This window comes from Microcaecilia unicolor, chromosome 1 (assembly GCF_901765095.1).
Source record: "Microcaecilia unicolor chromosome 1, aMicUni1.1, whole genome shotgun sequence".
Taxonomy (NCBI): Eukaryota; Metazoa; Chordata; class Amphibia; order Gymnophiona; family Siphonopidae; genus Microcaecilia; species Microcaecilia unicolor.
In genome coordinates, this window is record NC_044031.1 from 116358435 (window position 1) to 116370744 (window position 12310).

The 12310-nt window shown below is 41.1% G+C and overlaps 1 protein-coding gene and 1 pseudogene across 1 annotated transcript in view; both read right to left on the reverse strand.

Annotated features, from left to right (window-relative positions):
- CACNB2 (calcium voltage-gated channel auxiliary subunit beta 2) overlaps positions 1-12310 on the reverse strand; it is a 765511-nt gene that overhangs the window by 9719 nt on the left and 743482 nt on the right. The window contains exons 10-11 of the mRNA XM_030199481.1: positions 11181-11332; positions 3751-3846 (exon numbers count right to left, since the gene is read on the reverse strand). Coding sequence (XP_030055341.1) covers positions 3751-3846; positions 11181-11332 — 248 coding nt within the window. The remainder of the gene's footprint in view (positions 1-3750; positions 3847-11180; positions 11333-12310) is intronic.
- On the reverse strand, positions 4886-10762 carry LOC115467979 (annotated as a pseudogene).

Below are 12310 nucleotides of genomic sequence, written 5' to 3' on the forward strand. Positions count from 1 at the left end.
TATTTTTTTAGTTCAAATTTCATTATTAAAATTTTACATTGGGTTATACAGAACAATTTAACACAAAAGAAAAGAAAAATGTAAAACACAAACAATTACACATCCAATTCTATCCTAGCAATATAAGTCTCAATTGTTTCCCCAAACATGAGAGACAGACTTACTGCCATCCTCCTGCCCACATTAACTGTCTCATATTTATGATTTGATTTCATTACTTAATATACCACTTAATACAGTCAAGTTTTAAAGCAGTTTACAATAAAACAGGAACAAGTACAATTAATTTTCTAACAAGTAAAACCAAAATATAATTGCTTAACCAAAATCAAAGTAAAGTAACCAGCGATCATCACAGTCAGAACTCGACTTAATATGTCTATGATCCGGCAAAGACATTCTCAAAAATCTATGTTTTGAGAATCTTACAAAACCCAAGGTAGCTTGTTAAACTCACTTCTGCAGGTAAACAGGTCCATAAGAAAGGACCGATGTAACAAAAAGTTCTGTTTCTTGTGGGAGTTAATTTCACAACTTGGAGTGATGACGCTGTAATAAACAACGCTGAGATGAATGCAGCAATTGAAAGCACTGTTGCTTGGATAATTTGCCTCTTAAATACACTGATGCTTCCACACCAAAAAACAGCATCTTAAATGTAATCCTGGCTGAAATTTGTAGCCAACGCAATCCTTTAAAAACAGGTGATCAAACTTCTTGCCATCTGTCACCAAACAAGCTGCTGTGTTCTGAACCAACTGAACTCTCTTAAGGCCAGTTTTTGTAAGAACTTGATATAATGAGTTAAAATAATCAAGCCTACTGGTCACAAAGGCATGTACCAACTTAACCAGATTAGATTTAGACTAAAAAAGCTTCAATTAGCATATCTTTCTTAACTGAAAATAACATGATTTTATGACATGTCCAATTTGTTTATCAAATTTCAAGGAGTTGTCAATGAGAAAGCCTAAAGTAATAATGTCATCTTTGAAAGGGATAGGTTTACACTGCAACATTAGTTGAATAGACTGTGGCTTACTACTGCAAGACAACCAATGTGCTCTAGATCTTTCTATATTGAGCACTAAGTCGTGGTCAACAGGCATAGTTTATGATTGAAATCAGACATCACTGATCCTCTTTCAATAAGAAACAGTATTTGGATGTCATCTGAAAAAACATGAAATTTACATCCCCAGCTTTCTAAGACAACCACTAAAGGCATCAAATATAAATTGAAAAGCACTTGTGACAGAAATAAGCCTTGTGGTACCCCACTCTCCAAAACCTTAGCAGAAGACAGCTCTTGATTCCAACTGAACCCAATCAGATTTGAACCATACCAATTTTATGCAGCAAATCAAGCAGTTTGGAATGAGATACAGAATCAAAGGCTGCACTCAAATCCAGTTGGATCTACATTGCATCATAACCCTGATCTGCCATAACCAACAGACAACAGAAGAAATTCAATTCTATGATGGTGTCTATAACCAGACTGACATTTGTGCAAGATACATACAGATTAAATGTCACCAAGATACACTGAATGATGGAAAACTTTTCCAATTAGACACTAGCTAGGGGACAATTCTATCAAGGCAGCCCAAATTTAAGAACTAAAATGAAGGGTGCTGAATACAAATTCATGTCAGCACCCATATTCCATATGCCAATATTTAGCTGTTATCACTTTTGCCATGTAAAAGACAGATGTAAATGTTAGCGCACAAAAGTTGAACTTTAGCAGATAACTTATAGAATTCTCACATTGATGTGTGCTGCCCGATTACCGCAAGAGTAGCGCATGAGCCCTTACTGCTAGGGGAACGGGTAGCGGTAAGGGCTCAGGCACTAAACAGACGTGCACTACTTTTAATTTTAGTGCATGGCTATTTATTGTCCCATTAAAAAATTGATTTTCCAAGTGTGGTACAAAATGGCCCAATGTGTGTCAAAAACACATGCCCATATTAACACAGGCCACTTTTTACCATGGCTTAGTAATAGGACCCCTTAATTTGTCTAATACCACTTGGCACCACAAAAGTGGCACATAGAAACATGAATGTAACATTCACACATGTAAGTGCTAGTATTCTACAATCTTAGCATGCAAATGGTGCTTACATTTAGCTGCAATGATTATATACTACGAGTACTATTACTTATCATTTCTGTACCAGGCAGGAGTGAGTGGGCATCACTCCTGCCCGATTCTCTCTAGACCACCAAGGACCAGCAAAGGTAGGCCCAGGGGAGTCTACAGGGTTGGCGGAGCTCGGGCATCCTGGTGTTTTTTTTCAGAGGTGGAGAAAGGATTGGAAAGGGGGGATAGTGAAGGTCTGGGGGAGGGAGGAAGATGTTAAATGGGGAAATGCTGCTCCAGGGGTGGGAGGGAGAAACAGAACACTGGTGTGTGTGTGTGTGTGGGGGGGGGGGGGGGGGGTTGGGTCATGGTCAAGATAAACTTAAGCGGGTCTCTGCCGATATTCAGCTGGGACCTGCATATCAGCCAGTGGCCAGCACCTAAACATTTAGACTCAGATATCCAATGCCTGCGCCTGGACATAGACAGGCATTGAATATCTGGGGCTAATTCTGACCACTTCTGGCTTTATGTCGGCTGGAATGTTTATACAGGTATCACACTGGATAATTTGAAGAAACTGCTATCTTTACAAAATACAGCAATTCAACTTTTAGGTTGAGTTCATAGGACGGACCGAGCTGCTCCATTACTGTTTCACTCATTGGTTGGTCTTTCATTAAGTCTCGGTAATGTTTTTGGCTTGTGGTAGAAATCAGCCGGCGGTAAACACCAAGACGCCCATAGGAATATAATGGGGAACTTGGCATTCACCGCCAGCTGATTTCTACAGTGAGCTAAAAAAATGCTGTCGTGGCTTAGTAAAAGACCCCCTAAGATTCCTACTCTGACATTTAAGTATCTTTACGTGAGTCTACCCCACTACTTATCAAATGTAGTTATTCCTTATGTCTAAACATGTGCTCTCTGTTCTGAAAATGACTATTGTTTAGTCCTTTGCAATACATCAATGGCAAAGCTAGAATCAAAAAGACATTTGGCCTTCTTTCCTTCACCTGCTTTACGGAACTGTCTTCCACATGACTTGTTATAAACAATTTAAAATGAGTTTGAAAATGTATTTTTTTCAACAGACATTTGCGCTAAGGTTTTTCTTTCTGCAGTTGGAAAATGGCCGATTTTCCTGTTTTCTGAATTAATGGCCATGCGCTAATTTTCCCATTAGTGCAAGACCATTAAAAAAATTAGCATGTGAGCACTTAGTGACACCAATTTTGGTAGGCAGTAAGGGCTCACACACTAACCCCGCAATAATCAGTGTACAGTAAGGTAGATGTGCTGATTTGCACCGAAATCCCACTCTCTGCCCCCAGACATGTCCCCTTCCCAGAAATAGTACAAAAAATTTTTTAGTGAGTGGTTTGCACCTGAGCGTGTCTCGTGGTAAGCCATGTAAACATGCAGTAAGCATGTGCTAGTGCTTACCGCAGTTTATTAAAAGGGCCTCTTAGAAGGTAATTAAATCTAGAAGCCAAAGCCAAAAAAAAGCCAGCCATGAATATTGATGGTCCCATTTTCATTAAGGTTTCATTCTTTTTATGCCTGAATAAAACTTGTTTGATTCAGAACTGTGCACAGGTGTGTGAAAACTCTTACATGTTTCCACAGTAATACAGTAAAAATGAAAATTAACTCACTGGAGGACACTGAGCCAGTTTGTCTGCTGCCACCATCTGAACATTAAGGTGTTTAGCTTGAGATTTCCCTCGAGACTTTATTAGCCTTTGTAAGACCTGTTGAAAAAATGAGACTTAGTTGGAATGCATACAAGAGGACAAAAGAACAACTGGGGTAGCTACTGATAAAATTGCAGCATTCTAGACTGCCACTCTGTGATTAAGAGTCGTAAGTATGTGTCTCTCCATTGCCTTGAGACTGGTCCGGAGTCAGCACCTACCAAAGGATCATGGGCAGAGTCTACAGAGCAGCACTTGTGCATTGTATTATTATGGTATTGTACCTCCAGAGAAAAACCATAATGTTGATTCAATGCAGTCATGCAGACCAATATTTAGAAACATACTCAGCAGCTGATACAGGCACCTACATTTAAGAGAAATTTCAATTAAACTTGAACACCTATCTTTGAGCTGAAAGTACACAACTTTAGGATCCCAGACGTGTGCAGAAACTAATTAGTCAATTAGGTGCCATCAATTATTGGAGTTAATTGGCACTAAATTGGATTTACTTATGTCACAAGTGCATCTGTCCTATGCCCTATTCTATAACATGGATACCGAAATTTCATAGCAGGCAACTCAAAGTGGGCATAACTACGGGAGTGGCATGGGTGGGTCAAGGGAGTTCCCTGAAATTAGGCGCCATGTTATATACTATTTGGATTTCTGCATCCAACCGCCATCAGTTGGGCTTCAGGCGTAAGTCCTTGCGCCCAACGTTCAGCATGGGAATCCACACTTAAGCGCTATTCTATAAAGATTGCTTATTGCTATGTGACCTTTATAGAATTGGTGCTTAGCATGAATCTTAACTGCACCTAAATTTGGGTGCTATTTACTGAATCCAGCCCTAAGTGGCTATTGTTGCCTCAGACAATGACTATCTATCTAAACACACACACATATGTATAATGGCATTTCATACTAGTGGTGGTAATGAAGTCCAGTGGAGAGTATCCATACTTTAGTATGACCAAAAGTCCTGAAAAGACTTCTTTACAAATAATAACAAAAAAAGTAAAAATCTGCCTTATTGGGAAAAAGTATTTCACAAACAGAATAGGTATTTTGTCCAGAGTTGAGCCATAATTCAGCCGCTGCTCTGCTTGACTGCCAGTCTACTTACTGTCTTTCTCTTCAGCAATGGTGAGATGGATACCCTTTCCTTGGGGCACGGAGATCCAAGGCTTGTTACCAGTGGTGTAGCTAGGGGGGCACAGGGAGAGCGGTTGCTCCCCCAAACAGATTTTAGAAAAAATGGCGCCTATGTACCACATGCCAGTAACTTTCCCTGCCGCCTTCCACATAGTCTTGCATCTTTCTCCCTCTGTTTCTTCTGCTACCCGCTGTCTCCCATCTGCATCATTTTTACTGCCTTGAAGTGCTCTCCCTCAGCACCGGCGATTCACAGCCTTCTGCCAGCGTCGAGGCTTCTCCTCAGGTACGTCCCACTCCCACCACTGTGGAAAAGAGGAAGTTGCATAACTTGCGTTAGAGTATGTGGGAGTCCAGGACACGCCTGAGGAGGAACCCCGATGCTGGCAGAAGGCTGACTGTGAATCGCCGGTGCCGAGGGAGAACGCTTCAGGGCAGTACAAATGACGACACAGACGGGAGACAGTGGGCAGCAGAAGAAACAAAGGGAGAAAAATGCAAGACTCCGGGAGGAGAGCTGTCCAAGGAGGTTTAATAGACGAGTGGCAGTGAGCCTATCTAGTCCAGAAAGTCCTGTAAGCAAGGAAATTTGGTTAATCTGTTTCCACTCCCCCATGCAGCCGTCATGGTCATTGCCTTCACCCCAAACAAAACAAGCAAACTTATGAGCTGCTGCATCCATGTTGTCATTCTTTATTGTTGATCCATCTGTAACAAAGCTAAAGCTGTTTCAGTTGGATAGGCAGTGCCTTAAAAACTGGAAGAAAAGAAATAAAACAGCTTGAAAAATTATTGTAGCTGGTAGAAAAAGCAATTATAAACTCTGTAGTTTGTGCTCATTTTTCTTCACTGTTCTTTTATAAAATACATATGGCCAAGAGTGAGGATATCCTGTTTCCTGATGAGTTCATTTTAACTGTTGTTGTAATCTGCCTTGGGAAGCCTGGTGTTATAAAGATAAAAGAATATATTGAAATTAAATGGAAGGAGAATTAAACTCGCCTTTCATTCTGGCACATGGAATCACATTTTCACGTCATCTCATTTCTCATTTGTAGGAATTTACATTTTAGATACACAAATGGATTATTCTGTTTTCAGGCATGCTTCTGCGACAAGTGGTTTTATAGGTCAAAATAAAAATAAATATTTTTTTAATGCATATCTCTTTTGTTTAAGCATAACTAAACAGGCTATAAGCCCCTAATGCAGTCCATTGGCTTTCTTATATTCTGTTTTAGTGGCCTTTACCAGGAGAAAATAAAATCTCTTCATGAATATAGCACGTGCTAGAGTGCCTCTATAACTAACCCCTCCAAATGACACACTGATTACGATTTATAACAAATTACTACTCTACCTATATTCCATTCCATTATTATACTTTTTCTGTGTACATCCGTATACTGCACAAATTGGCATGTTTGAAAATATAAGTGAGATTAAATACAAATGCTACCAAGAGTGACAACATGGATGCAGCAGCTCATAGGTTTGCTTGCTTTGTTTTGAGAGGATGGTGATGATGGCTTCATTGGGAAGGGGAAACTGAGACTGGCCTAATTGGTTTCAATATTTTGGCATCACTTGGTCTCTTGTCTATTAAACCTCTTTGGAGCTGCCAGAGGATGGACCGCGGGTGCAGGCCAGGGAGGTATGTGACCCCAAGGAGGATAGGGAGCGCTGAAAGAGATGGGGAAGAAGGTTAACATGGGGAGAGAGAAGGATATAGTAAATGCTGGACAGGAAGGGAGAAGGACACAGAGTCAATACTAGACAGGGAGAGGGTAGGAACATTTAGGGTTAACCATATGGCTCCAGGAAAAGGAGGATGGATTGAGCCAGCCGGGTTTTACTTCCATTGCTTTCCATTGAAAGCAATGGAAGTAAAATCCGTCTGGCTCAATTACTTCCATTGAAAGCAATGGAAGTAAAACCCGGCTGGCTCAATCCGTCCTCCTTTTTCTGGAGCCATATGGTAACCCTATTGGAACTCAAAGAGGCAGTGCTGGAAAAAGAAGAAATGAGGACACAGGGGCTCTACTGAAAAGGAGGGGGACAGGGACACAGACAGGCACTACTGGAAAGGGGGAGGAGATAGGGACACAGAGAGGGCACTATTGGAAACAGGAGAGCAGATAGGGACACAGAGGCACGACTGGAAAGGGGAGAGGAGATAGGGACATAGAGGGGCATTACTGGAAAGGGGAGGAGGAGATATGGACACAGAGGGGCACTACTGGAAGGGGGAATGGGGATATGGGGACAATGGTGAAAAGGGGATGAGATGGGGACAAAGAGGTAATTCTGGAAAAGGGGGGAGACGGTAATATAGGGGTAATGCAGGAAAAAGGGGGAAGGATGGGGACATGGCAATGTTAGAAAAAGGGAGAGATGGGGACACCAGGAGAGCAGATGCTAGAAAAGGGGGAGATGAGGAGACCAGGAAGGCTAGTGCTGAAAAAGGGGGGAGATGGTGAAACAGAAAGGGCAGATGCTGAACTTGGGGGTAGGGTAGGGACAAGGGACACAGAAGGGAGATGCTGGACAGAACAAATAGTGGTGCAGAGGAAAGAAGGATGGTGCACTTGGAGATAGATGAAATGTCAAATGGGCAAGAAACCCTGCAAAGGCAGAAGAAACAGGGAAAAACAGAAAAGAGACAGTGGGACCAAAGCAAATGAAAAAATAAATTGTTCTAACAACAGTAGAAAAAGATATTTTATTTTGAATTTGATATTAGGAATATAACAGTATTTGAAAATGCACATCTCTGATATATTCAGATTAGCAACCCTGCAGGGGTCCGAGTGCATTTTCTGAAGTCATTTTGGATGTACTGCAGCACAGATTTTGATAGGTAGAATCAGGGACTGCAAATCCCACATGAATGTGGGATATGAGTTTACACTAGGACTGGTTGAAAAATCTCCCTTCTGGAACTGCATCACTTGGGAGCTCTATACATAGCTATTTGATAGTGGGGACATAAAACGAAAGATCAGTGCCAAATAGATGTAGAGAAGGAAAGGAAGACAAGAGGAGACAGAAGAAATGGAAAGAGCAGCCTGGAAAAGAATTTGTAAGGCTAACTCATGGAACATGGAAAAAGAGACTAGGACTGAGATGTACCTGCTTTGTAAAATGTATATTTTTTTCTATTTTTATTTTGCAAAGTACTGGAGAAAATGCTTTTCTGTTTCTTTTTACCGGTATTGCACTTATAGAGTCTGGTTTTCTTGGGCAGAGAGGAGGGGGGTCTCTATTTCAACTTTTGTTGTTGTTGTTGTTTTTATGGCTCCCTATTCTGTATTAGATTGGTAGGATGGAATGTTGTCACAATTTGGGTTTCTGACAGGTGCTTGTGACCTGGGTTGGCCACTGTTGGAAACAGGATACTGGGCTAGATGGACCTTTGACCCAGTATGGCTACTCATTTTATATAGATGAGGGTCTGTCCATGTTCTGCGACTGAGGTGAAGAATTTTGCTACCATGTAGTGTCTGTGTAGGAATGTGTAACAGGGCAGCTTGTTCCAGTTTCCCAATAGTAGGTATATTGGTGCTCCAGAACCCAGTGTAATATATATAGCACTGTCTTTTCATAGGTGGGCTAGGGCTGTTATGGGGTGGTAAGTTTTGTGTTCTAGGGCAGTGTTTCCCAAGTTGGTCCTGGTGTACCCCCTTGCCAGTCAGTTTTCAGGATATGCACATTAAATATGCATGAAATTGATTTGCATATACTGCCTCCATTACATGCAAATCTTTTTCATGCAGATTCATTGTGGATAGCCTGAAAACCTGAATGGCAAAGTGTCTAGCCCAATTTGAAAGTAGGCTCAGCCACTCTGGGGCAAGGGCTGCCTTTGGTGGCACTTGTCACCCAAAATAAAAATGCTGAAGACTAGTGGTCTCCACATCCTGTAGAGTCGCCACACAAACAAAATCCCATCTTATTTAAACAAGGTGTCTAGTAGTGGAAGGAATGTGTGTGCTATTCCTGAGGTGATGGTCATGATTTGAATATTTTTACTTTGTAGTTAAGAAGACAGGTTGTGTGCTCTGGCCAGTCCAGGGACCTCTTCTGCGTCCTGCCTCCTGATGTAACGTACTGTTTCCTTGTAGGCAGGACACAACAGAGACAGCCTGTATTAATCAGTGCCCACCACAGCCTTTGAGCAACAACACAAACACTGCTGTCTAGCTGACACCAACTGGCGCCTATTTTATAAAAGTCTGCTCCCCCGAGATCAAAACCTGGCTACGTCTCTGCTTGTTACCTTTGCGAATCACAAAGATGTTTGAAAGCCTAGTGGTGAAGCTGTTGCCATTGGCATATGACGTTTAATGTGAGCAAGTGCAAAGTGAAAAATGTGGAAAAATGTGATGAAAGGTTCCACATTAGGAATCACTGCCCAGGAAAAGAATTTAGGTGTCATCATTGACGATACGTTGAAACCCTCTTCTCTGTGTGCAGTGGCAGCAGTGACTAAAAAAGCAAATATAATGTTAGGAATTATTAGGAATGGAATGGAAAACAAAAATGAGAATGTTATAATGCCTTTGTATAGCTCCATGGTGCGACCGCACCTCGAATACTATGTGCAACTCTGGTCACCGCATCTCAAAAAAGATATAGAGGAATTAGAAAAGGTACAGAGAAGGGTGACAAAAATGATAAAGGGGATGGGACAACTTCCCTATGAGAAAGGCTAAAGCAGCGAGGGTTCTTCAGCTTGGAGAAGAGACAGCTGAAGGGAGATATGACAAAGGTATATAAAATACTGAGTGGTGTGGAATGGGTAGAGATAAATTGCTTGTTTACTCTTTCCAAAAATACTAGGTGGCACACAATGAAGCTACTACATAGTAACTTTAAAACAAACTAGAAAAAAATATATCTTCACTCAATGAGTAATTAAACTGTGGAATTTGTTGCCAGAAAATGTAGTAAAAGCAGTTAGCTTACCAAGGTTTAAAAAAGCTTTGGATAATTTCCTAAAAGAAAAGTCCATAAACCATTATTAAGATGGACTTGGGAAAATCCACTGTTTATATGTAGGATAAACAGCATAAAATCTGTTTTTCTGTTCTGGAATCTTGCCAGATACTAGAGACCAGGATTGTCCACTGGGATTGATGGACCTTCGAGTATGGCAGTGCTTATGTTTCATGTTAACATGGACAACATCAAATAAGCCAGGTTGTTTCTCCCTGTTGGTGATCACACCAATACAACCCAAGTTAGCACCAGCAGTCACCATGCACAAGCTCTACGTCAAACGATGAAAAAGTCAGTAATCTTGCCAGACTCCAGATCAATCTGGATAGTGAAGTTCACCTTAGTAAGTGGGTCTGGGTAATGAATAATGTGGGCATCGTGAGTCACCAGCTGTGGGATTCCCTTGCTGCCAATTAAAAGTTTCCTCACTTAGCACAGCTTGTACTTGGCCTCAGGAGTGATGCAGTGAACTGCAGAGTGCCAATTTGTGTCACACACCAGGCAGAAATGCTTGCCAGTCTTGTCAATGCTGATGACATCCATGAAGCAGGAGGGAAAGGTGATATCAGTGCAAATCTTGCTATTGATCTGGATAAACCTCTGCATGCAGATCTTCTTGACCTCATCTCTTCTCCTGTGAAGGCATACTTCAGCCTATTCCTGAGAAAGATGATGAGAGGAAAACACTCCCTCAGTTTGTGGGGAGTTGTTGAAGGGTGAGTAGCAAACACACCCATCAATTTATCCAGCACCCAATGTTTTGGAGCTGCTACATGCTTCCGGTGCTTCTTGGGACCACGAGCCATGGCTGCATCTGCAGAGAGAAGGTCCACTAGTGATAACGGACCTCCAGCAACTGGGAACCACGATGGGACCATGTAAAGACATTTTTTAATTGTATATACTCCATCTCATTAATGCCTGAATTTATTTTTTTACAAGAAATCTCAAGGCACATTACTGAAATTGCACAGATAGAGCTAAATTAATCACAATGACAGTGCTTAATTAAACAAAAAGTTGGTTGGTGTGATGTACAGCTTCAGATATTTGACATTTCAATAATTTATTAGATTAGATATTATAATATTATTAGCTTGTAGTATCACGGTTAAATAAAATAGGAGATTTGTAGACATTCATAAACCAGGGATGGATTTTTTACATGAAAAATACCAATATAAACGTATCCAATGAAAATATATTTTGACATTGATGATAACATTTACCTTAGGCGAGGAAATCTTTACATAGACTATGATGGGTGCTAGAGAGGTTTTGCAGAGTTGAGTGGGATGATTAATGGTATCAGCATCAAGTACTACCAACTGGAGTGTTCTTGCCAATTCAAAGATCCGTTCAATTTCACTCTGAACTTCAGCTAAGATTAATTAAAAAGAGAGAAATTAGTCATTTTGGTTTATTCAAAACTTCTAAAATGTTGTGAAGTGAGTTAGGATGCAACTCCTATCACCATCATGTCAGAAAAGTCTAGTCTTTTCTATTTAACAGTAATATACAATAACATACATTTCATATGAGCATAGGATAACTTCATATCAAAGAACTTGGGTGCCTTATTGAGGACCTGAGTATGTAACCTGGCCACCTTTGTAAGTCAATAAAGGAAGATTCCCTAAATCCAGGCATCTATTTTCACTAAGAGTCTACATATAGTTTCTTAAAATGAGGCAGAGAAAGGTAAGGAGTGAAGTTGAGAGACGTTAAGAGGAGGGGGGATGGTATTTGATATACTGCCTTTCTGTGCTTACAATCACAACAGTTTACATATTATATACAGGTACTTATTTTATACCTGGGGCAATGGAGGGTTAAAGGGCCCTTTTACTAAGCTGCGGTAAAAAGTGGACTGCGCTAGTTTGGATGTGTGAAATTGGCATGCGCTGGGCCATTTTTTTACTGCGGAGGATAAAAACGTCTTTTTTAAATGGGGCAGTAAATGACCGTGCACTAACATTAAAAGTTACTGCGCATGGCTATTTACTGCCTGAGTCTTTACCACCACCTATTTGGTTGGTGGTAAGGGCTCACGCGCTATTTGTGCGGTAATATGGCAGCGTGCGGCAATGCTGCAAATTACTGCCGGAAACGCCCCCTGCAGTAGAAAATTATTTTCTACCGCAGGAAACAGCACACGCCAACTTCGGAATTACCATCAGATGCCCATGCTACCTGGGCAGTAGTGTCGATTTGGTGTATGCTACCTGCGCATTAGCCCTACCAAAGCCTAGCAAAAGGGCCTCTAAATGACTTACCCGGAGTCACAAGGTGTTGTAGTAGGAATTGAACCTGATTCCCCTGGTTTTCAAGCCACTGCACTAGCCATTAGGGTACACTT